Source organism: Pan troglodytes, chromosome 8 (genome assembly GCF_028858775.2).
Source record: "Pan troglodytes isolate AG18354 chromosome 8, NHGRI_mPanTro3-v2.0_pri, whole genome shotgun sequence".
Classification (NCBI taxonomy): domain Eukaryota; kingdom Metazoa; phylum Chordata; class Mammalia; order Primates; family Hominidae; genus Pan; species Pan troglodytes.
The window spans coordinates 73,699,992-73,725,007 of NC_072406.2; the positions used below are offsets into that span (position 1 = coordinate 73,699,992).

A 25,016-nucleotide genomic window follows, 5' to 3' on the forward strand; every position below is an offset into this window, starting at 1 on the left:
TTCCACTACTAAGAGCATCAAAAAGAATAAAATACTTAGGAAATAATTAAGAAAAGCAGTACAAGCCTTGCACTCTGAGAATTACAAAACATTGCTGAGAGAAATTAAGGAACATCTAAACAAAGGATGAGATATTTTGTGTTCACAGATTGGAAAATTTAATATTGTTAAGATGACAATTCTTCCCAAATTGATCTTTAGATTCAATTTATTCTCTACCAAGAGCATAGTAAGTTTTTTTTTAATTTTTTACCCTTTTTTACAACTTGAAAAGAGAATTATAACAATTATATAAAAATGCAAAGCACCTACAATAGCTAAAACAAATTTTAAAAGAACAACTTCGGAAGACTTACAATATCCAATTTCAAAACACACTATAGCTACATAATCCTGATAGTGTGGTATTGGTATAATGACAAACAAATAAAACAATGGAACACAACAGAAAGTCCAGAGAAAAAGCTTTATATCTATGATCCATTGATTTTTTGACAAAGATGCTAAGGCAATATAATAAAGAAAGACTCCTTTCAACAAATGGTATTGGGAAAATTAGTCCCAGCTGGAATGGGGCAGTGCCAAAAATAAAAAATAAACTTGGAACCTTACCTCCCACTGTACACAAAAATTATGTAAAAACAGATACTAGAAATAAATGTAAGAACTAAAACATTCTGTAAGTGTACTAGTCCATTTTCATGCTGCTGATAAAGACATACCCAACACTGGGTAATTTATACAGGAAAAAGAGTTTAATGGACTTACAGTTCCACATGGCTGGGTAGCCCTCACAATCATGGGGGAAGGCAAGGAGGAGCAAATCACATCTTACGTGGCTGACAGCAGGCAAAGAGAGCTTGTGCAGGGAAACCTCCATTTTTAAAACCATCAGATTTTGTGAGACTCGTTCACTATCACAAGAGCAGTGCAGGAAAGACCTGCTCCCATAACTCAGTCACCTCCCACCAGCTTCCTCCCATGACACCTGGGAACTGTGGGAGTTACAATTCAAGATGAGATTTGGGCAGGGACACAGCCAAACCATATCAATAAGAAAACCAAAGAAATTACATTTCTCATTTAGGGTTAGGAAAATAGTTCCTAGATATGACACCGAAAATGTGAAAGAACATATTGATAGATTTGAACTTCTTCAAAATTTTAAAAACACGTTTTTCAAAAGATAAACATTAAAAAATTAAAAACAAGCTGAACACAGGGAGGAAATATTTATATTTAGATATTTGATAAAGGACTTGTATCAAGGATATATAAAGAATTCTTACAACTCAATAATAAAAAGACAATCCAATAAAACATGAAGAAAAATTTAAACAGACACATCACCAAAGAAGATATATGAATAGCTAATATTTCCATGAAAAGATGCTCAGCAACATTAGTCATTAAAGAACTGCAAATTAATGTCCTGGTGAGATACCACTCTACATCCATCAGAAGGGTATAACAAAAAAGACTACAGGGAAAAGGATGGTTGATAAGGATGCAGAGAAAACGGAATCCTCATGCATTGCTGGTGGGAATATAAATTAATACAGCTACTTTAGAAATATCTCAGCAGATTTTTTTAAAAATTAAAGCTATACTTAACATATAACCAGCCATTCCACTCTTAGGTGTCTACCAAAGAGAAATGAAAACATAGCCAGGCAAAAGTCTGTCAGTGAATCCTCTTAGCAACATCATTCTTAATATGAAAAAGCTGGAAGTTACCCACATGTACATCTACTACTGAATGGATAAACAAAATGTGGTATATGTGTTTAATGGAACACTAGCAACTAAAGAGGAGCTAAACATGAAACAACATGGATGAATCCCAGAAACATTATGTTACATAAAAAAGCCACACATAAAAGAGCACACATTTTATAATTCAAATTCCATGAAATTTCTAGGAAAGAAAAATCCACAGAGACATAAAGGATATCAGTGGTTGCCTGTTAAGAGTGAAGACTGACTGCAAACTGCCACAGGAATCTTTTTGGAGTGATGGGAATGTTCTAAACCTGGATTGTGGTTATGGATAAACAAATCTATAATTACTAAATATCATTAAACTATAGAATTACAGTTGAACTTTATGTTATTTAAACCATAACTTCACAAATCTGTTAAGAAAAAGTTGCAGAATCAGAAGATTTACAAACCTATATAAATCCATAAAACTTAGGTAGATGAACTTCAATGTGAGCCAAAGGAAGGAAATTTATTTAATAAAAAATGGAATTTTACATATTAGCTAGAAAATAGGGAAGAGATTTAGACATTTTTGTGATGTAGATATCACTGTAGGCTTTCTCCTAAATCTATCAGCCTAAACTATGGAATAAAACATTAGAAAAAGTAAAATGTCATAATAATAGGCAATGCTGAGTAGACTACAATGAAGTGATCCCTTCTTCTATTAGATATAAATATCTTTTACTTATGTATTAAGATTATTCTCCATGATTATCCTCTTGAGCCTAAAAGGGAAGGCTTATGTCCCAGTTGGAAAGGATTAAGGGTCTCCTTCTTTGAAAAAATAGATATTTGCAGTGTCTATTCTTGCAGTATAGGCGAGAACCAAAACAGGAAATCAGAACATGGAAGCTAATTTTTAGGAGAGAGAAAAATTTTATATCCTCCCTGGGCTTTGACTTTGGGAGGGTTTTTGGGACAGTGGATATCTGAGTAATAGAGGCACATAGAACTTGAATGGGAATTACAGAAGGCTACTGTCACAATGTGGTAATATTAAAAATGAAAATGACTTCAACCTGAGACAATGAAAATTGAAAACAAATTTTAAAAACATTAACCAATAAAAACTATGACATAATTTATTGGGCTCCATTAAACATCAGCTTTCCTGGGATATGATACAAGTTTAAAATTATAAAAATACATATTTATAAAGCATTCAGATTAACTTGTAGGTGATAGAAGAAATTGGGAGTATTTATGGTGTCTTGAAACATTAAGTGCTCCCTAAATTCTTGCTGAATTGAAACAGTCTTGACTGAGATAGGACTGTGTGTCCTTTTACTAATACTTGCTCACAATTTGTTCCCCAATCTCTGCCTAGCTCAGTGCTTGACACATATTAGATAACCAATCAGTAGTGGGTGAGTGAAAAAATGCCTTATGGTTTTCAAGATTTGGGTTTTTTTGTTCATTTGGGTTGTTTGTTTTGCTGGGCAATTCTACTTTTATTCACGAAATTATTTAATATTCAACCTTTATTGGAAAACACAGATCTATAAATTGCTCCTTGGTGTCACTTCTGGATGGGACTAACAGTCCATTAAGATAAATGAGTTAGGCATTTCTTACAATTTTATGACTGGCCCCACAAAACATATCCCTCCTTACTACCTCTTCTACTATCCTATGTTCCCTCCCAACTCCCTAAATGTTTTGCATGTACATGTTTATTTCTATATAGGTGGAGTTAATTATCTTTCTATTGTGATGTCCCTGTCACTTTTATGTGCTCTGTCATGATTGCTTGATGTTTTTCTTGTAACAACATTGTATTCTATTTGAAAATACATTTTACAGTGTAAAGCACTGATCATACTTAAGACATTAAAACTATGGAACTAAAATCAACACTTTGAAGATAATGAATCAATTTAGATTGGATTTTTAAAAGAATATGTCAACTTAATAAGCTATAAGAAAAATTAGTATAGATGAAACAGGAAATTATCTTGTAAAGGTAGCTCATGGTTATAAATATAATTTGTGCTATAATTGGGATATTAAATTTACTTGGTAAGTTAGTGTATTTTGTTGAGCTTTATGTTTTGTTGTTTGAGAAGCACAGCATAAAGTAAACTGTAGCATTAAAAGCCAGCCTCATTCCAATTTATTTTTATGGCATAGTGCAAAACAACCCAAGCTTAAAGTATATTCAGGCACTGAGACTTAAATCCCTAATGGTAAGAAAGTCGTTCCGTAAACAGATGTGATCATGGATTCTGAGTTTATTTGCTTGTGGCAAAAATAAAAGTACCAACTCAATAAGTTTTAATTTATAGGCCTCTACACCAGAAAGCCTGTGGGCACTTCGAACAAAACTGACTAAAAATAAAATTTAGTAAAATAAAACCTCATCTGCCCCATTCTCCATATACACCAGGGAATACAAATCCCCAAATGGATAGGGAGAGACTTCTCCATGTCTTCTCTCAGTGCTCTCCTAAACTGTAGCTATGCTGTGTTCTAGGAGAGGATTTTATGATTGGCTATGCTTCTGACACTTGGGAATGGAAAAGAGGAGCTGGGGATGGTCATTCCACTTCAGAAGGTTTTCAGAGAACCATGACTCTATCTAACCTGTGGTCATGAAAACATGCAGAGCTTTTCTGTTCTCTCCCACAGAGAATATTATGTGTCTCTTTCTCTAGCAGAAATCTCCTTTGTGTATTTCTTAAAAAACATAAAGACTGTGCTGGTTTCTAATATGTAAACAGCAGCAAATTCTCTGATCCTAACGTTGCATATAAAATATACTAAAAATTCTTATTCATGTGAAATACAAGTCACAGAACAAAGAGACAGGTGCATGGTCTTGACCCTGAAAACAAGGTGTTTTTGCTGCAGGGAATGCTCACCTCACATTTTGTTCTTCTAGGGTCTCACTTGTGAATTCCAGTATGTCAGCCGCGGTCCCCACAAACATAAGAAGAAGTTGAGAGAGTTGATCTCGAGTGATCCCGCCTCCAATGGGTAGAAGCCATCTTCCAATTATTAGCATTAACAGGAATGTCTGATGGAGTCCCAGTGTCCAAACTTTCTCACATACTGTAGATAAGTTATTCACAAAAACTTTGGCCTGTTTAACAGAAATGTTATACAGACAGAAAGATTATGAGCCACCACCTGAGAGAGAAATATTTTCTTCACTGTGCTTTCAATCAAGAGTTTGCTTTTGTAGACAGTAATTTTCAGGAGTTATTCTTTACTTACTAAAGAAAGTAAAATGCCTTTCAGCTGAACACTCTGAAAAAAATAAAAAGCTAATATGGTCCTTAAGATGGGGGTGCCTATAAGTAGCAAGTAATTTGAGCCTTAAACTTACGAGTGGGATTGTACCATATGGTATTTAAAGAACCAATTTTACAATGTTTTAAAGATCATGTCTCATTTTATTATACTGTGTAATGAAAAATAACACATAGCAAAGTTTTATAAAATCCATATTAATATCACAAAAACTTCCTATATTTTTCTTTAATAGATTTTTAAATCTGAATGTACTAATCTTGAAATATTTTTAGCACTGTACAAATCTTCCCTTTGTTTTTTTTGCTTTAAAACTCTATTATAGCTAAACATAAAAATGTAATAATGTTTATCGATTACCTAAATGTAAAGAAAGAGAATAACTGTAAAATTATTATTTTTATTCTGAGTACTTAACATACTATTCAATAATCCATAAGCCAGCCAGCAAATTTTACACTGCCATTATTCTTAGACTAAGAAAAACTTACATCCCAGCAATGTATTCTGGATGACAACTTGCCCAATTACGTTCTAAATAAGTCTCAAAGTATACTATTGCTCCTACAAGGACTTAGGTCTCAAGTGGATAATGATTCCAACTTATTTATGCAAGTGACTTAACTATGTTTGTGCAAAATTCATTTACCCCTCTCCATCACTTGCTGATATCAAATGCACAAGGACGGATAAAAGACAAGGCATGATGCTATCCTGATTGAATCCATACATGAAAATCAAGAATATTCCATCTGTACGCTTTCTTATATTAGTACTATGAAACTTTACGTACATCATATTTAATTTATACAGGAAGCACATTAGTAAAGATTAATATTTTTGATTGTCAGATGAAAAACTGAGAGAGAAACTAAGCGATTGTCCAGACTGATATAAATAAATTGTGATTGGAGCTTGAATTAGAACCCAAGGTTCATTCCATTAAACCTCACAGAACCAATAGTACATCTTATTATTGAAAATATGTTTTGGTGATAGGGGCCTTTTCCTTTTTAAATAGGTCATGGTCAGTTTGCCAAATAACAGCCTTATGAAGAAAAAGGAAGGGATTCTGTTTTGGCCAGAAATCTTCTCTATGTTATTAATAAACATCTACAAAATACATATGGTGGAGTTCCTAGATAATTCAATAAGACGAGAAAATAAAATAAAAGGTATAGGGATTGGGACGGAAGAAATAAAACTGCCTCTGTTCACAGTTGACATAATTGTCTAGGTAGAAAATCCCAAAGAACTGACAAAAAAAAAAAAACCTCCTGAAACTAGTAAACGTTTATAGCAAGGTTGTGGGATAAAAGGTTGATATACAAAAGTTAATCTCTTTCCTATATACTAGCAAAGAATAAGTGAAATTTGAAATTAAAAACAAAACGCCACTTTTATTGGCATCCCCAAAAATGCCACGTAGGTTTATCAGTGTTAACAAACGCACCACTGTGGTGCAGGGTATTGATGGATGGGGAGGCTGTACATGAGTACAGAGTATATGGGAAATCTCTGTACCTTCCTCTCAATTTTTGCTGTAAATCTAAAATTCCTCTAAAAAATAAATCTTAAAATTATCATATCCCAATTTTTTAATTATATCATTGTTTCATAAATCTATATGTCTCTCAATGTGCACATATATCTTCTTTATGTGTTCCTTAATGATGCAGGTTAAATATATCTATTAATATATATAAAATGTATCAATGTATATACTTATGCATATTAAATGTTTAATAATTTAAAAATATAATTATTTTGTGAATTCCTAAGCCAAACAATGGATAACTTTCTTCAGGAAAGAATTAGCTGGGAAGCATGTATAGCAGGTAATTGAGGATTATACCAAGTCCACCATTTTCTAGATCCTTTAATAAACAGTGGAAAAGCTCTCACCGTCTCAATGAGATCATCAGCTCTACTGGTTTGTTCATTGGAAGTCAATGTTTGATTGAAGTCTTCTTTTCTGCTGGTATTCTGTGATGTTCCTTCAGCCTGGATACTGCAATACTAAGAATGGGGTCAGGGAAGGCAATTATGGCAAAAAATTAGCACAATATGGTAGAGATCAAAATGATTTAAATCTGTTCAAGAGATTATGAGCAGATATGCAGAGTTTATACAGCATATATATAAACATTTCCAAAAATTGGAATATAGGCCTGAGATTGAAAACCACTTTTTAATCAATATGAAAAGAATGTCAAGTATACAAATCTTATTTTTCCATAAGTCGATGAGGATGCAAATGCTCTGAGTCATTGCAGAGAGCTGTAGAATTTATAGATTGGTAACTGAGATTCCTTTCTTAAACCCTGCAAGAATTTAAAACCAAACAAATAACCAGTGACAACAATAAAGCATATATGATGCTGGTCAAGGAAATTACGTTTTTTTTTTCTTTTTATACTTTTATTTTAGGTTTTGGGGGTTCACGTGCAGGTTTGTTACATGGGTAAATGGCATGTTGTTGAGGCTTGGTGTATGAATAATTCCATCACCCAGGTAGTGAGCATAGTACCTGATAAGCAGCCTTTCAATTCACACTTCCCTCCGTCCCTCCCCTCTCAAGTAGTCTCTGGTGTCTGTTGTTCCTATCTTTGTGTCCATGTGTATTCAGTTTTTAGCTCCCACTTATAAGTGAGAACATGTGGTGTCTGATTTTCTGTTCCTGTGTTAGTTTGCTTAGAATACTGGCCTCCAGCTTCATTCATGTTACTGCAAAGGACATGATTTTGCTATTTTTATGGCTGTGTAGTATTCCACAGTGTGTGTCTGTGTGTGTGTATGTGTGTGTATATAGTATTTTAAGAGTTTGTTTCTTATCCAGAAGCCTCTTTATCTAAAATATCGTATTGCTTAAGTAAATAATCCAATCATTTTTAATCCTGACTGTCAAGTACTGTAACAACCTAAAAAATTATCATGTTCACCCACCAAAACATACATTTTAGTGACAGTGTAAAAGCCAATTTAGGTCTATGGAAAATTCAACAACAGACATGAAAAATGGCATTTTTCCTTTTTTGTTTCTTCATTTTGTATGAGAATTTCTCCAAGTGAATTGTGCATGATATTTATCCACCAGATGCTGGGAATCCGAGGTAAAGTAAGAAAAGGAAAAATTATGTAAGAGAAGAAAGGGGTGGCACTTGAAAATGTAGCTGTACCCAATGAAAATTTTACAAACTGGTTTAAAAAAAGTTGAAGGTTTTTCAAACATCTGCAGTGCTAACATATTTTGAAACACATACACATGCTCCACCACCGCCACTACAACCACCACACATCCACGATCACACATTTCTATTTAGAGAGGACTTATTTTTTTAAAAAAATTAAAGCTGTAAGAAGTGTATTTTTCTTAATTATTCTGGATACATCGTCGACTATTCTATAAGCTACTTGAAAAAGCAGAAAAGAAAGTCTGCAAGAAGCTGTTTTTTCTACTCTCTTTCCAAACGACTAGTATTATGGTTGAAATGACAAGAATAATTAAGAAAAATGGCCATATTCCATATCTGTAGGAGCAAAAATACAGTTGTTTGCACACTTTATGTGTGTGTATATGTGTGCAGCTAAGCCTCCAAGAAAAGATAATGAAGATAAAAATTAAATCTTTAACCAAGCAACAAATTTTCATTGCAAAGCATGTTGGTGATTTTATTTAAGATTTATTTCAATAGGAAATATATTTTGACCACTTTGTAGGCATGAAAACAGACTATGTATTAAAAATGGCGACCTTAATATGTTTTTGACATTCTTACCACTAAAATACATAAACATCTTGTTATTTAAAAAAAAAGGCCATGCTTTAGTGCAGTAGAAGATAACTTGGAAGCAAATAGCTTCATAGTCCATATTATGGTATTAAGACCTATCTGAGTTGCTCTCTGCTCTTGTTATTCTATTTGTTATAGATTTATGAGATTTTCCTCCAACTGGCCTCTACATTGGGACTGCAGTGAACAAGTGACTTCACTCTTAAAACCTAGCCTGACTTGTATTATTTTGGGGATTATATTGTTTACATTCTGCCTCGTATAGGTGAGTTCACATAGATTATCTGGATACCAACATGCCTTTTTTTAAAAAAAGTCTGTGTCTTTTAAACTCTTATTAGCTTCAAAAATATTCCTTTGGGTCCAACAAGACTGTGACAACAAGATGACCAGAATATTTCCACTACTTTAATCTTGCCACTTCATAAATGGACCTAAGAACTAAGGTCACAATCATTGTCATAAACGTTTTGTTCCCATACATGTACACCCAACCAGATTCAGGAATGAAGGTAAGAAATTAGTTATCTAGGAGAAATGTCTCATGAAATAGGTCAGGATGTTTTCCTAATGCCAAGTCATAGGTTAGAACATATAGTATATAGAGCAAATGGAAAATGTGAAAGAAAATTAAATTACTCTTTTCTACAATGAACAACTCAGATAATTCTGATGCAAACTCCTCTAAAACACAGAACACATAGCTGAGAAGGGCAATATGGTTTAATGGACTAGACATCCATTAGGTTCTAAGCCCCAGCATTACTGTGTATTCACCGTATCAACTTAGGAAAATTACTGAACCTTTCTGAGTCTCAGGATCCTCGTCTTTAAAATAGAAATGTATGTATCATGCCTAACCTATGGAGTTGTTGGGTCCATATATGTGAAAACATTTGTGAAAGTACAGGAGACTACCTGAAGAAAAGTGATTATTATCACTCCCAAAATGTTCTAAATGAGTAGACTAGAAGAATTGCTGTAACTCCCTTTATTCTGCCATTTCTTCTTTATTTAACTGCAATTCCAATACTTTTTTTCTCTCTTACTATTTTTCTACTTTCATTTCTGCTCAGTCTGCCCAATTCAATCTCTGGGCATTCATTTTAATTCTCAGTGTCAAAATGAGTCAAATCCATTACTACTAAAGGTTCAGTTTCTTTTGTAGTTTGAAAATTAGAGAGCTACTGCTCGGGGCTCAAAAATCTTTTTTTATTATAAAGGGAACTTTTGGTTGCACGTTATTTGTTGTAATGGGATTTGACCTGTATATCAATTAATTGTGCAACAAATTTATATTATAAAAGCATTTAGGGAAATGAATGGTTATTGTGTATGATAGCCATGTCATAGAATTGGATATGAAAGAAACATGAAAGAATTGATTCAAATCACTAGAGCTTATATTCATACCCTTGAAAGTAGTAAATAGTAAAGAGATTGAAACAGTCCCCTAACTCCTTCCAGTATAGTTTTAAAAAGCCATGATAACTTGAACCAAAAATATACAGTTACAAAAACACTTTTGCTACAGACATAGGGATAGCCTATATGACTTTGGTGATTTTTAGCAGATTGAAGGGAGAAAAATGTTTTATTCATCCCTACATTCTTGGTACTTGCTTGTAGAATTCTTCAAAAGTAGTCCACAGAACTAAATCCCCCTTTGTGTGCCTATAACTTGGAGCAAGCCTTTTACAGATAAGGTTATATATTGGAGGCAGATAGGGTTACATATTGGGGGCTTAACCTTGCTATAAAATGACCAACTATAACAAAGAAATCTATGTAAGTCCAAATTCTCGAAGATCTTTTCTAAAGTATTTTATCAGTGAAGTTACCAAAATATTATTAGGTCATAACTACATTTCTCTGTAACATAGTCCTGTAACCTGAACTATGAAGTCAAAGCTGGAATCAGATGGACTTTAGAAACTTGGCCTCCCCAGAGTTGTACAGGAACATCAACAGCAGTATATGACTGCACTCAACCTAGAGACTGCTTATTAGAGTTGTCTGTGTAGAAAATAGCTGTATTAAAAATTTCTGTAATAAATTAGGGACTCTTATTGGAAGCTACTTTTTCTTTGGGAGGGAGTTTCTCTCTGTTGCCAGGCTGGAGTGCGGTGGTACAATCTCGGCTCACTAAAACCTCCACCTCCAGGTTCAAGTGATTCTCCTGCCTTGGCCTCCACAGTAGCTGAAGTTACACAAGCACGCCACCACGCCCAGATAATTCTTGTATTTTCGGTAGATACGGGGTTTCACCACGTTGGCCAGGATGGTCCCCATCTCTTGACCTCGTGATCCACCCGCCTCGGCCTCCCAAAGTACCGTGATTATAGGCATGAGCCACCACGCCTGGCCGGAAGCTACTATTTTATTTCTATGACGATGTGATCTTCTAATACATATAAGCTCACCTTCCACATGGTGGGTCCCACGACTCCTCCCCTTTAATCTTAGTTTCGGGGCTCTAGAAAGAATTTCTATTTCACTAAGGCAGCCCGTGGGACTCCCAAAAATTAATCTCCTGTAATCTGCATAACCTGCATTTTAAAAGAGACTATTTTAAATGGCTCCTATAAGTTTAATTGCATTTATATAGCTGACTACAGATAAGGGTTTTGTTTTTGTTTTTGAAATTCCTAAAAGTGTCACTTTACAGGGTGCCAGATCATTGAGGCGTGCCCATTCTTAGCACAACATAGAAACTCACTGAAGCTGGAAGGGTTAAAATCAAATTTCCACACCCCCATGTAAACTCTACCATCCTGTAGGGTGGGGGACAGGGGAAGTCTTAGTAATAAGATCTCTAACACAAAATGTTAATTCACTATATAATCCTAAATCTTACATAAATGTAATTTTTTATTGGAGTTTTTTTTTTTTTTTTTTTTTTTTTTTGCAAATCATGGATTCACTTCCTTTTGCTGATAGCCTCTTATTTATTCAATTCTTGATAACTCCAGTACCTTAGAAAAGTGCATTCCGAAAATAAACTGGATTATACTGTGAAAGTAGCTTATTGCTGAATAGGTCAATTCCTACTTTCCAAAAAGAAGTACCTGGGTCTCATGGTGCAATTCAAGAAGCCATAATGAAGGAACGATGCTAATCAAATATAAAAATATGGCTGGTGAAAACCTGTAAAAAGAGAGAAGAAAAAATAGTTTAGCTAATTTAAGCTAATTTTCCAAAAAAAAATTTAAGAGGAAGAATGAAAAAAAAAATGCACATACTCCGACCACATTGAGTCAAACCTTTTCGTATACCCTCAAAGTGTTTATTTCAATGAAGAAAAAAGCATTATGTGATTTCTGCCATATGGATTATAAAGAAACAAAGTAACTGTAAAAGGCACTAGCAGCTGTCATTCTCACTGAATTTCTAATCCAATTAATAGACATTAATTTTGATATGGTTTAATGGGACACTGCCAATTAGTTTCAGGCACAACACTGGATATTTTGTATTTAATATGTTTTACGAAAAGCAAATACAGCAGGAGTAAATCTTGGATTTATTAGACATTACAATTTCAAGATATGGCTACATTTTTCAACATTAACCTGGAACTCTGAGAGCTCAAACAATAATATGATGCTGGAACAGAAAAATCAGATGATAAGGACTAGGAATGAGAGTAACCCATTGGCTTTGTGTGTGGTTTGCTAAACCTATAAAATAAAAACACCAACAACCAACGGTGTAAGCCTTTGGTATTTTTTTTAAGTTATCTATATTCACTGTTTTCTCATTCAAAATTCAGAGAGGAATCCGAAGAGTGGACTTCTGTGATCCAACACACTCAGGTTCAAATGCCAGTTTTGCCATTGACCTCTCAGTTTGTTTCCTAATCCACAAAAACATCACTGTATCAGCCAACTCAGGCTGCTGTACAAAATACCATAGACTATGTGACTTAAACTACAGACATTAATTTTCTCGTAGCTCTGGAGGCTGGGGGTCTGAGATTAAGGAGCCAGAAGAGTGGGATTCTGGTGAGGATTCCCTTCCTGACACGTAGACAGTGCCTTCTCCATGTGTCCTCAGATATCCGTCTCTTCTTCTTCTTATAAAGCCTCCAGTTTTATTGGATTGGGACCCTACCTTTAAGACCTTATTTAACCTTAATGACCAAATTAATCTCCAAATATTGTTACATTTGGGGTTAGGACTTCAGTCTAGAACCTGGAAGGGGAGACAATTCAGCAATTACATTTATCTCACAGGGTTTTTAATTTTACTTCCCGTAAAGCAGTGCCTGGCAGTGGTGAGCATTCAATAATAGGTAGATATTACTAGTATTATTATTGGACATGGTACAACATAAATGTGTCCTCAAAATGCTGAAATAAGAAAAATAACATACTTTCCACATTTATTTCTTCAAATTGGTCTGGGCACAGTGGCTCAGGCTTGTAATCCCAGCACTTTGGGAGGCCAAGGCGGGTGGATCACTTGAGGTTAGGAGTTTGAGACCAGCCTAACCAACACGGTGAAAACCCATCGCTACTAAAAATACAAAAAATTAACCAGGCAGGGTGGTCTGGGCCTGTAATCCCACCTATTCAGGTGGCTGAGGCAGGCGAATTGCTTGAACCCGGGAGGCAAATGTCGCAGCAAGCTGAGATCAGCTACTACACTCCAGCCTGGGCAACAGAGCAAGACTCCTTCTCAAGAAAAAACAAACAAATAAAAAAACAAATTGAACTTTATTTTAGAGGACTCTTGCTTTGCAGAACATCTCAAAGTCAAAATTATGTCACTATAATTTTATTAAAATGCTTTTAATACACAGCAATAGTTTGAAATGACCTAGAAAATAGACATGTTAATTGCTCAACAAATAGAATTGTTCGAGATGAAATGTTACCCAAAGTATGTTATTATAATTCAGGAGAGAAAAGTGAAATGAAAAGAGAAAATTTAGAATTATTTTTTTAAAGGCTATTAACCCTTTCACTAATATATTTTTTCAATTCCTAGAGAGAGGAAGGGAGAAAGGGCAAGAGAAAGAGAGGTCTCTTAAAAAATCAATATTTAATATAGATACTCCCCCACCTTTGATTTCCTGCAAAAGCCAATTTTGAAACAAAAGGTTATGGGTCATGATATTATTAAAATCTGACTTGGAGGATGGTGAAGCTATAGAGAGATATCAAAAGCCCATATTTAGCATGCTCTTAGAAAAAAAAGAACAATTAACGTTTTGACCTCACATATCAAAGGAAACATCAGGAGATAATATTTCCCTTGTGAAACTGGGAAAGAAAGTGAATTCTAGGTCAGAGGGACAGTAGGAATATGCATATTTTGGTTTGGAGACATGAAATGTTGGCTGGATTGCAATTTCATTGAGTCTCTTGGGATTAATTTTGAGACTAACCCCTCCCTAACAATAATGTAACAAGAATAATCTAGGGAAACCATAGCCTGAACATACAATAGCTCTTGAAAGAGGTTAAAAATAAAACAAACAATACCCTTAACATCTTCTATGCATAACATTTATTTCTATAATTGGAAAAAAGTACTATCCTGTTTCAACGTATTTCCTCTAATTGGGAAACTGGTTATATAAACAAACAAACTTCAAGATTCAAGATGTTTTGTGTTGCCTAATAGAAAATCTAAACTCCATAATCTGATATTCGAAGACTTCATTATCTGATCTTATCTCCACTTTTCCTTCCTCTTCCCTTACCACATCCTGTCAAGCTGAGCAACTCAGTAGTTACAACCGACTGTGTATTTTAAATAAAACAAACAAAAAGCTTTGGAAAGTTCCTCTCACTTCAATCCTCTTCCTTAGATTATTTGACCTAATGAAGAAAGGGGTAAGGAAAAAGGAATCATATTGAGGGCCCAAGAATTAATTATATTCAACTCAATCCTCAGCCTTGTTTAACTAACCACGTGTCTCTGGTAAGAACAAAGTGCTCTCTGCTCTTTTAGTTCGGTTAATCTAAGGAGCGAGGTTCTGCAATGGTTTTACAGCAAATATCTCCCAAAATTATGAAAGCTTATTTTGGAATGTCCTTCTCTTGCACGTCTATCCACCAACATTCTACTTGTATTTTAAAGGCACAGCAGGAATTAATCTTAACCTGTACTTCTCTTGTGGCCCAACACATGCTGTACTGTTTTATAGTTATGTGTGTATAAGACTTCGCTTTCCTAATGCAAGCTCCATGAAGGAAGGTCCTGGGTCTTATATATTCCTTATATCTCTTTCCTCTTCCCACTCCTTCATTTTCTTTTCTCCCCAGTGGAATCACAGTGTGTTACTAAGTCTCAAATTAATGCTTACTAAGCAAATGCTTAAATATTTGAATGCCCGAATTTATGAAGGAAGGAAGGACTGAGCAAATAAAGTCAATAGAGACTACTGATATCTACAAGGAGCTTTCATTTCAAGAGGTCTGGTATCAAGTAACCTCTTCCAGCTATGAACCTTGAATTATTATATGTTAGTAAGACCCTGTATAAATTTCAGAAACTTAGAAGACCCAAATTTGAATCCTGCCTTTTCCATGCACTGATCTTTGGAAATTCACAACCTTCCCTGAAACTGAATGTCCTCATCTGTAAAATGGGAAAATAATACCCATCTCATAGTGTAGTTATGAGGATTAAATAAGACAATGTATGCAATGAGATTGACACTTTAGGTGCTCAATAAATGTACTTGCTGCTTTCCCTAGACTCAGCTCTGAAAATGTACTCACAGCTACATACTTGTTATTTATGCTTATGAAGGACTCTTAGAGGACACCCAATTAGGAGACTGTTTCTTTATATAATTTATAATGACTTATATTTTTAAACCATGATTCTCAAAACTAAACCTATATAAGGCCGTGCACAGTGCCTCATGCCTGTAATCCCAGCACTTTGAGAGGCCAAGGCAGGCAGATCACTTGAGGTCAGGAGTTCGGGACCAGCCTGGCCAACATGGTGAACCCCCATCTCTACTAAAAATACAAAAATTAGTCGGGCATGGTGGCTTGCACCTGTAATCCCAGGTACTCCGTAGGCTGAGGCAGGAGAATTGCTTGAACCCGGGAGGTGGAGGTTGCAGTGAGCTAAGATCATACCACCGTACTCCAACCTGGGCAATTTAGTGAGACTCTGACTCAAAAAAAGCAAAAAAAATGACAACAAAAACTAAACCTATATAGAACTCCTTGAATCAAGGGCCCTTCTTGTACTGTTGAATACAAACATCGTTATGCTTAACTTCACAATCAGTGTTGAGGCAATTACTGTCACACTACCTACACACTACCTATGGAGCATTTGCCCATCACTACCTACAAGATGCTGCCCACTCAGGGCCCTGCCCACCTCTTGTGCTCTCTTGCTTGCCATTCTTCCAACTGTGTTCATATAACAGTGTTCTTCTTCCAGTTCTCAAAAAAAAAAAAAAAAAAAGCAAGTGCTGTCCCAACTGAAGCCCTCACATATGTATTTCTCTCTTTAGAAATACTGCCTCTCTTACTTTTAACCTGATTATTTCATATTAGTTATATGGGACTTCAGAAAACTTTCCTTGTTCCTCAAGTCTAAATTAGCCCTCTCTGGTCACTTTTATGCCATAGATTTTCAATATTTATAATTACATATGTGCATATGTATATGTGTGTATTTGATAACATTTAAGTGTTGACTCCAAGCAATTCTAAATAATGCAAGCACCAGAACTGTGCCTGTCTGCTCAAAATTACAGTCATCCCTTAGTATCTGGGGGGGGATTGGTTCTAGAAACCCTGCAGGTAGCAAACACTACAAATGCCTAACTTCTTTATATAAGATAGTGTAGTATTTGCATATAACCTATGCATATCCTCCCTATGCTTTAAATCATCTCTACATTACTTATAATACCTGATATAGCTGTAAATGTTATGTAGATAGTTGCTGTACGGTATTGTTTTTTATTTGTATTATGTTTTAGTGTCACATTGTTGTATTTTATTGTGTTTTTTTTCCCAAATATTTTTGATCTGCAGTTGGTTGAATCCGCAGATGTGGAGCCTGCATATATGAAGGGCTGACCGTATACTCTCTGCTCCTTCCAGAGTATCTGGCATGTGATGAGCTCGCCACAAACATTTAGTGATTCGATAAGGCTCTGGTTGATTTACAGTTTCTACTTTCCTGACACTCTGTTGCTGGTTTGAATAAAAATTTCTTCTTGAAATGTCATCATAAATTGATTTTTATTGGAAGTTTTACAGAAGAAAACTAATTTTATATGTTCTGCTCCTATGAAAGATTTAATATTTTAGTGTGATATCTTTGCCATTAATTACTATTTTGAGGGTTTGCAGTATTCTTGATCATGTGTTGTCTGTGCAATTCATTTTTAGAACAAAGAAGAGTGTGAAGTTTAAAAATTAATAAACCAGGTTTTATTTTAGTCTTTGTGTTGATGGCATTAGGAGTAAGGAAATGTGGAGTACCTTGTATGACGACTAATACCATGGAAAGATCTGGCCAACTCACAAATCATTTATATCAGGTTTCTGGATAACTGTTTATAAACATACAATATATTGGACTGATAAAAAGCTGATAAGTATATGATTCAATGACTAATACATGTCCAAGTGAAAAATTTTTACAAATGGACGATACCCTATTACCAGTGAGCTATCTGCCCTTAGAAACTCAGATTTATTAGAATCCCAATTACCTGTCAGAATACCAAAGTTGTCCAATATGAATTCTTCAATGCCAAATTACTTTGCTCAACTATATTTTCATATAAAGCCCTCTTAAAATCTTTCTTTTCCATGAAGTTGTGTTTTTTTGTTTTAATTCCATAGCTCTTAGCCTACCTACCAATTCTCTCCCAAGGACACAAGCAGGAGCACCAACTGAAAGGAGTTTTTTTCTTTACATATTTACTTGTTTACTTAAAAATTCATTTGTTTTGTTTTATTTGTTTATGAAATATGTATATATATAGGTCTTGCTACATATTAGACACTGCTCCAAGCTTTTTAAAAGCTTTACTCATTGCTTTTGTCAGTTCATTTCATCCAAAAGTAAAATATTGTTTACCAAAGTTGTCATTTCAACAAATTATAATGTTTTCTACAAAATGATATGTCATGACCTTTAGCAATTTAGCCCTGCAGTAGATTTTATTTACTTTGACTCACCATTAGTCTAGAATTAGGATTCCATTTTTCTCTTTCTAAAAATGACAATTATTAATGTTTTCTTATTGAAAAAAATAACATCCATTCGTTTTTATAAACAAACAACAGTATAAGTAAGCCTATAGAAGAAAAATTAGCCATATCACTACCCTGTTTAGTTTTTCTCTGTCTGTCTTCTGATCATATGTATATATCTGAAAATGGATAATATTTAAGTGAAGCAAAAATAATATTCAAAATGTACTTCAATTGAATCCAGATTTTATTTGTATTTCATTTCTCAATATTTTCTCCTCTACAAAAACAGAGTGAAGTTGTTAAGAATACTAGACCCAAGTTTCAAAATCTCATGTTAAGTGAGATTTTGCATGTCCTCAGTAAAATTTCTGGAGCACTTTATAAAAGTTTATTTTCGTGGAAATCAAAAAACCAGGTCGTGATATTCTTTTCTAAGTCCCTAAACCTGTCTAACAATGCAAAGGTTGTCTGTCCTTCTTACATGTAGACTCATTTGTCTAAGTGGGCCTTAACATGTATGATTTCCATCAAGGCTGCTTGGCAAAGGCTTTCTGTTAGTGTGTAAGGGGAATAGGATGACCAATATAACAACCTCAGTATTTCCTCTACCTCTCTTCAACTCTTCAAAGTGAACCCATTGTTTTTGTGGAACACAAAGCCTCTGAATGCCTGGGAAGTCACCAGTGTGATCCCAGCCACCACCCATTAATCTTCTTAACTAGCATGTCCCTCATCACTACCTCCCTTCCCAAAGCCCTTTGCACGTGCCTGTCCCCTGGCAAGAAAGCCTCAACTAAATGGCCAAGAGCTAACGAGAATTCCCCCCAAAATGGAAAATTGAATATAAATGAGAATGTTTTAAAAGGTGCCAAGATCAGGCCCAGTGTGGTGTGTCACGCCTGTAATCCCAGCCCTTTGAGAGGCCTAGGCGGGCGGATCACAAGGTCAGGAGATCGAGACCATCCTGGCTAACACGGTGAAACCCTGTCTCTACTAAAAATACCAAAAAAAAAAAAAAAATTAGCCAGTCGTGGCAGCGTGCGCCTGTAGTCCCAGCTACTCGGGAGGCTGAGGCAGGAGAATGGTGTGAACCTGGGACGCAGAGCTAGCAGTGAGCGGAGATTGGGTCACTGCACTCCAGCCTGGGCAACTGAGGGAGACTCCATCTCAAAAAAAAAAAAAAAAAAGTGCCAAGATCAGTGGATAGGTTTGTTTATTCAGTGATCTTAAGGATAGACCAGACAAATAATGACAGAAGAGACAAGGAGGAACTTCAAATGGGTTGAGAAAATCCATTGCAATGAAATCTTTCTTTGTATTTCCAAAGCCCTTGAAGATTGTCTATATTCAGATTTTGTAAAGAGAAGATACTACTGAATGTGACTCTTAGTTATAATTTTCATTGTTTGTTGTTGCAATTTAAAAAAAGTCATATTCCCAAATAATGATATAAACTAATAGCAAAATTAGTACCCCATATACCTCACTCAATCTAAAATTTTCCAAGAGTAGGCCTAAAGCAAGCACAAGCTTTATTACAATTGAAGTTGTTCACAAACTCCAGCAATATGTTTCACTATTACTAAACTAGTTATAGTGACAAAATATGAATCCATTTGAGGATCTACATACTATCTTTCTCATAAAATATTTCAGAAGAAAAGAAAATCATGGCATCCTCCTAAATGAATTGTTCCAATTGAAATCCTAACTGTCACCATCATGATATTCTTTCAACCTGAAAAGCACATCTTTCTTTTCTGCACTCATAACCACTGCTACCTCAGAAATCATTTACCTCTGAAATGGTCCTTGTCAACAAGCCCAGCTTACTGATTGTATCTTGATTCTGCAGGCTTTCCACACTCTTGGACTTAATTTGTGAAAATTTGTTTGGTTCTCTAAATGTCATTTTATACTGTTCTCATATAACTATGTATATTTTCTATTTTTTATAAAACCACCATGACAGCATCTGGTACAATAAATGCTTATTTAATGAACAAATGAACTTATATTGCTGCCGACTACAGGAACTTTAATGCTCTCTGAGAAAATAAAATGCATTATAATTGTTATTTGTGTTAGGCTTTAGTTTATTTCATTCTAAATAAAGACGATAGTACTTATTTCTGTTCTGTAGAGGAGATTGGTTCTTTAGGACGAAAGTTAAAATAGTCTAGAATTTTCCCCCTTTTCTCCCTTTTATGTCCTGTTTTGGTTTTACAAGAATGTTTGCTTGTGCAAGAGTGTATCTGAGCCAGACACTCTTGTATGTAGTGTGGACTTCCCTACATTGTGTTCTAAGCAAAATCATCGCAGTCTTCCTTTAGCTGGTCACTTGAGTTTTACCCACATAATTTTTTTTTAAAAAAAAACACCAACAGAACTTTGACCCTTTCTCTACTACAGAAAATCCTTGACCCTAAAAATTATGTAGTAATGTAGTTACTGTATACAAAAAATAACAAATAAGTTGATGGAGTAAGGGGAGGACTCAACACAGGATTACCAAGCTTTCCATCCTGGGAAGAAGAATCCTTCTCCAGACCTCTAAGCTGTAGCTTCCCCATCTGCAAGCAGAGGCATAAAGGCACTACCAGGGCTATTGTGAGGATTGAATGAGCTGATGTGTGCAATGCCAATGCCTGGCTCAATAAATGTGAGTGCTCACCCGATGCTAGGAATTGTTTTCATTATCTATTATTATCAGTTGTGACCTTGGATAAATGATTTAGTGTTGGTGTGCATTAGCGTACTCACCCTAAAATGGTAATTAAGATGGCAACTAATGTATAGGGTCATTGTAAGGATTACATGAGATAAGGGAAAGAAAGCAGGCTGTAGCATTGTCAGTACTCAATAATTGATAAGTGGTGCCACCTCCATTATCATCATCACCATCATCATTTTCATCACCATCGTCATCACTAGTATTAAGAGACTGTCTGAGAATGGCACTAGCCAATTTATTTTGAGGCTATTTCAGGTAGATTAAAATGTGTATGGGACAGGAAGCTCAATCTGGGAAATAAGAAAGCAAAGGAACACTACAGAAACAACCCCACCCCCTCATCCAGGGCTACAGCAGCACTGATGTTAGAGAACCTCTTTATGTGCTTAAGGATGACCGATTTTTATTCTAATAAGTGGATAACATTAAGTCAGTTGTACATTATCTACCTCTTTGAGGTCAGTCAGACAAAACAAAGATAAAATATAACCCATCTCCTTAAATAACTATAGGTAATAGGTTTATATTCAGAGAAAAGTAACAAAATTGGCGTTCACCCTGGCATGTTACATTAACAAGCCTTATATTCTTAATATATTTTCAATATGACTTTCCAAAAAAGTACATTTCATAAAGTGCCTACATTAAAAATTTTTTTTAAAAAAAGGAAAGAAACTTATTTTTAACAAAACATTTTATATACCAAAGGCCTTTTTGTCCTAGTACCAAGACTTTACAGGAACTTCCAGAGTAGTGGGGAATATACACATGGGGAGAATAAACCTTGATGTAAATGTGAATTTTTCCACCGTTGGAAAAAAAGTTAAGGTATTCAGATTTGTCCTGATGCTGTATGCATAATGTCACTGCCATGAGAAGAAATGCATGAAATGTAAAAGTAGGAATATATTTATACTGACTTATAGGAGCTGCCCATGCTAATTTGTACTTTGTTTTTCTCCAGTCAAGTACAAGAAGTGAAAAAATATATATCAGTAAACTTAATTTTCAGTTCTAAATGTCTCAGTTGAACATGATCATAAAGAAAGCATAGCCATCATTCAGAGGTTCCATTTCTTGGAGCTCCCATTCTACTTGCAGACATAATTATTACATTGATCTGAAGTCTTATGTGAGGCAAAAGAAGGAAATATGACTTCTTCTTGGGAGTAAAGCATGGTACTAATTTTTGAAGAAGACTCTTGTCCTAAACCATGACTTGGATTACTAAGAACAAAGTCATTTGCTAATAACATTCAGTGTGTGCTTCCCAAAATGATGCACATTTAAGTCACCCTTCTGCAGTGAGTTCAAGACTCAGGATATAAAACACACATTCCCACAAACATACAGGAAGATAACAAATACAAGCAAACCTTGGTTTCAGATATCTCAATAAAGCAGATCACACAAAACTTTGGTTTCCTAGTCCATATAAAAGTTATATTTACACTATACTGTAGTCTATTAAGTGTGCAATAGTATTATGTCTTAAAAAATGTATATACTGGGCCAGGCGCGGTGGCTCACGCCTGTAATCCCAGCACTTTGGGAGGCCAAGGTGGGCTGATCACGAGGTCAGGAGATTGAGACCAACCTGGCCAACATGGTGAAATCCCGTCTCTACTAAAATACAAAAAATTAACCAGGTGTGGTGGCACGCACCTGTAGTCCCAGCTACTCAGCAGGCTAAGGCCGGGGAATCGCTTGAACCCAGGAGGCGGAGGTTACAGTGAGCCGAGATTGCGCCACGGCACTCCAGCCTGGCGACAGAGCGAGACTCCATCTCAAAAAAAAAAAAAAAATTTAAAAATGCTTTATTGCTAAAAAGATGCTGACACAGAAACACAGAGTGAACATACATGTTGGAAAAACAGCGTCAAGACTTGCTCCCATCAGGGCTACAACAAACTTTTAAAAAAAAATGCACTATGTGCAAACACAATAAAATGAGGTACACCTGTAGAATAAAACCTCAGACACACTAAAAAGCTAAAGAGAGATTTCAGGAAACTTGGACACGAAGTGTGAAGAGGGAGAGAAATTGTTTATCTTCTGGGAGAATTTCCAGTGCCCAAGTTGGCCATATGGAAGTCACAGGGTCTCCTTTCAAATCCCTCTATCTCATCCTCTCTGGGGTCCAAAAACATTGGGGTGGGGAGTGGAGGAGGAAGAGTTTTCTTTCCAAACCTTCTCTCTGGCATTTTCATAAACATTTTTGATGGAGGAAAGCACATATTATCACATACTACAGAATTACATCATACAAAGTTCTCCCGCATTGCTTAAAACTTATACATCAAGATCAAATTTCACACAGTATGCATCTGTCAAGTCTAGGTTTTCAATTTCACTGCTGAACTTTTCAAATGCAATTGAGTGATCTAAACAGATTTCAGTGAATTTTTTACAAAATTGGTTTGAATTTGAGATCAATTTAGGATAGAATCCTTTCTGTTTCCTAACTTGTCTTTTCTGTTTTCAGCTGTGAGCCATCCAGATAATTTCTAATACACAGTGTTTAAAATGAGGTATCGTAAAGTTAAAGAAATTCGGAAGAGTTTTTAACATGGAGTCTAGGGATACTGGAATAATAAGAAAAAGGGAAGAGTAGAAAAACAGTATTAATCGGTCATTTGAGGGTATGTCAGAAATATTTCGAGGCTCATGACGATTGCCCCTTTTTCTTATCCTCCCCATGCCTGGCTGGCTCCCTCTCTTCTCTAAGGCCTCAGCTCAAAGGTCACATCCCCAGCCAGGCCTCTCTGACCATCCAGTGGCACCTTCCCCTGCACACCCCCCTCACTCTGTCACCCAAACCACTGGGGCCTTCAGAGTTCTGATCACTCATTTGTTCACTTGTTTTCTGTTACCTATTAATTCATCTGTTTATTAATTACTCACATCTTTATTTTCTAAGCCCCTTGACTAAAATGTGAGGTTTGCGAGGGCAGAATTTTGCCTGTTTATTCACTTCCATATTCTCAGTACTTGAATAATGCCTGACACAATACAGTAGATGTTCCGTACACTGTTGTTGAAAGAAGAGTGAAAAGACTCTGTGCCTTCTCCAGAGAAAACTACTCAAGGTTGTCTAATTCACCTGCCCACCCAGGAGGTTCCCTCCCTACATGGCCTTCACACACCTCTCTCCGGATGCAGCTCTCACCCATTCTTCCTGCGACAGCTCAAATGCTGTCAAGTTCCCTGTTCCTGACCCAATATTCTGCAGCATATCCTTTCTCCTCTGAACTGCTGGAGTGAGTAAGATTGGGAGCCTGGAGTCTTCACTCTTCTCTCTCAACTGACAACTAACTGGTCCTAAAAGGGATGACTTAATAACTCTGTGCCTCAGTTTTCTCATCTAAAAATGGGAGAAAACAGAGAAACAAAATAAACTACAGTTTTTGAAAGGATCAAATGGGACTATCTGTGTGGAACACTTGGAAGATTCTGGAAGATAGGAAATGCTAAATATTCATAATTATTCTGATACCAGCACATTTGAGCACTGTACCAAAATGCTACCTTTTAAAATGTCGACCGTGTTTGTTTTCTGTTTTTTTGTTTTTTTTTTTTTTTGGTCTGATCACACAGTGTTTAGCATACTATCATATCATGCTTGCTCATTAAGCAATTCAAAAATACTTGTCTGATTGAACTTAATAAAGTAAAAGGAAATGAGAGATAACAAAGCAAGGTGACCAAATAGGTGAGTTATTATTTATTAACTCACAAATGATATTTTCCTTGGATTTATCTGGGGAAGAAAACTCAGTGCTTAAAATTGTATACTTTTGCCAGTAAGTTCAACTTAGCTTTCTACTTATTCTCAGATAATGCCTGCTTTCAAGTGAACAGGCTTCAAACTTGTCACAGTCTTAGTAATTTCTTTCTATCCCTGAGGAATATTTTATTGGCTGGAAAGCAGCTGAAATGTTGCCTTTTATTTGACTTTACCTAAATGGTAATTCACAGATCCATTGGATTGTTGCCCAGACAATAGAAAATAAAATCAAGAAAATCTTAAGCCAAGTGATATTCATTTTCATCTTACAGAAATGTAATTAAATATGCAGGTGAAATAGATAAATATTAGGTGAAAAAAAGCAAACTCCAGGAGTACATTTTTTTTTTAGCTTAACGGGGGACATGTTGTTGGCTCACCCTCTCTATTCTATAGGATTCCAACAAATTAAATATTAGGTGAAAAAAAAGCAAACTCCAGGAGTGCATATTTTTTTTAGCTTAACGGGGGACATGTTGTTGGCTCGC

At 35.5% G+C, this 25,016-nt stretch overlaps 1 protein-coding gene across 4 annotated transcripts in view; it reads right to left on the bottom strand.

The window, feature by feature from the left end:
• TMEM26 (transmembrane protein 26) overlaps positions 1 to 25,016 on the bottom strand; it is a 71,321-nt gene that overhangs the window by 16,555 nt on the left and 29,750 nt on the right. For all 4 annotated transcript variants that reach the window (XM_063781826.1, XM_063781825.1, XM_063781827.1 and 1 more), the window contains 3 exons: positions 11,882 to 11,960; positions 6,925 to 7,038; positions 4,629 to 4,849 (listed from right to left, as the gene is read on the bottom strand). In XM_063781826.1, the coding sequence (XP_063637896.1) occupies positions 4,629 to 4,849; positions 6,925 to 7,038; positions 11,882 to 11,960 (414 nt within the window). The remainder of the gene's footprint in view (positions 1 to 4,628; positions 4,850 to 6,924; positions 7,039 to 11,881; positions 11,961 to 25,016) is intronic.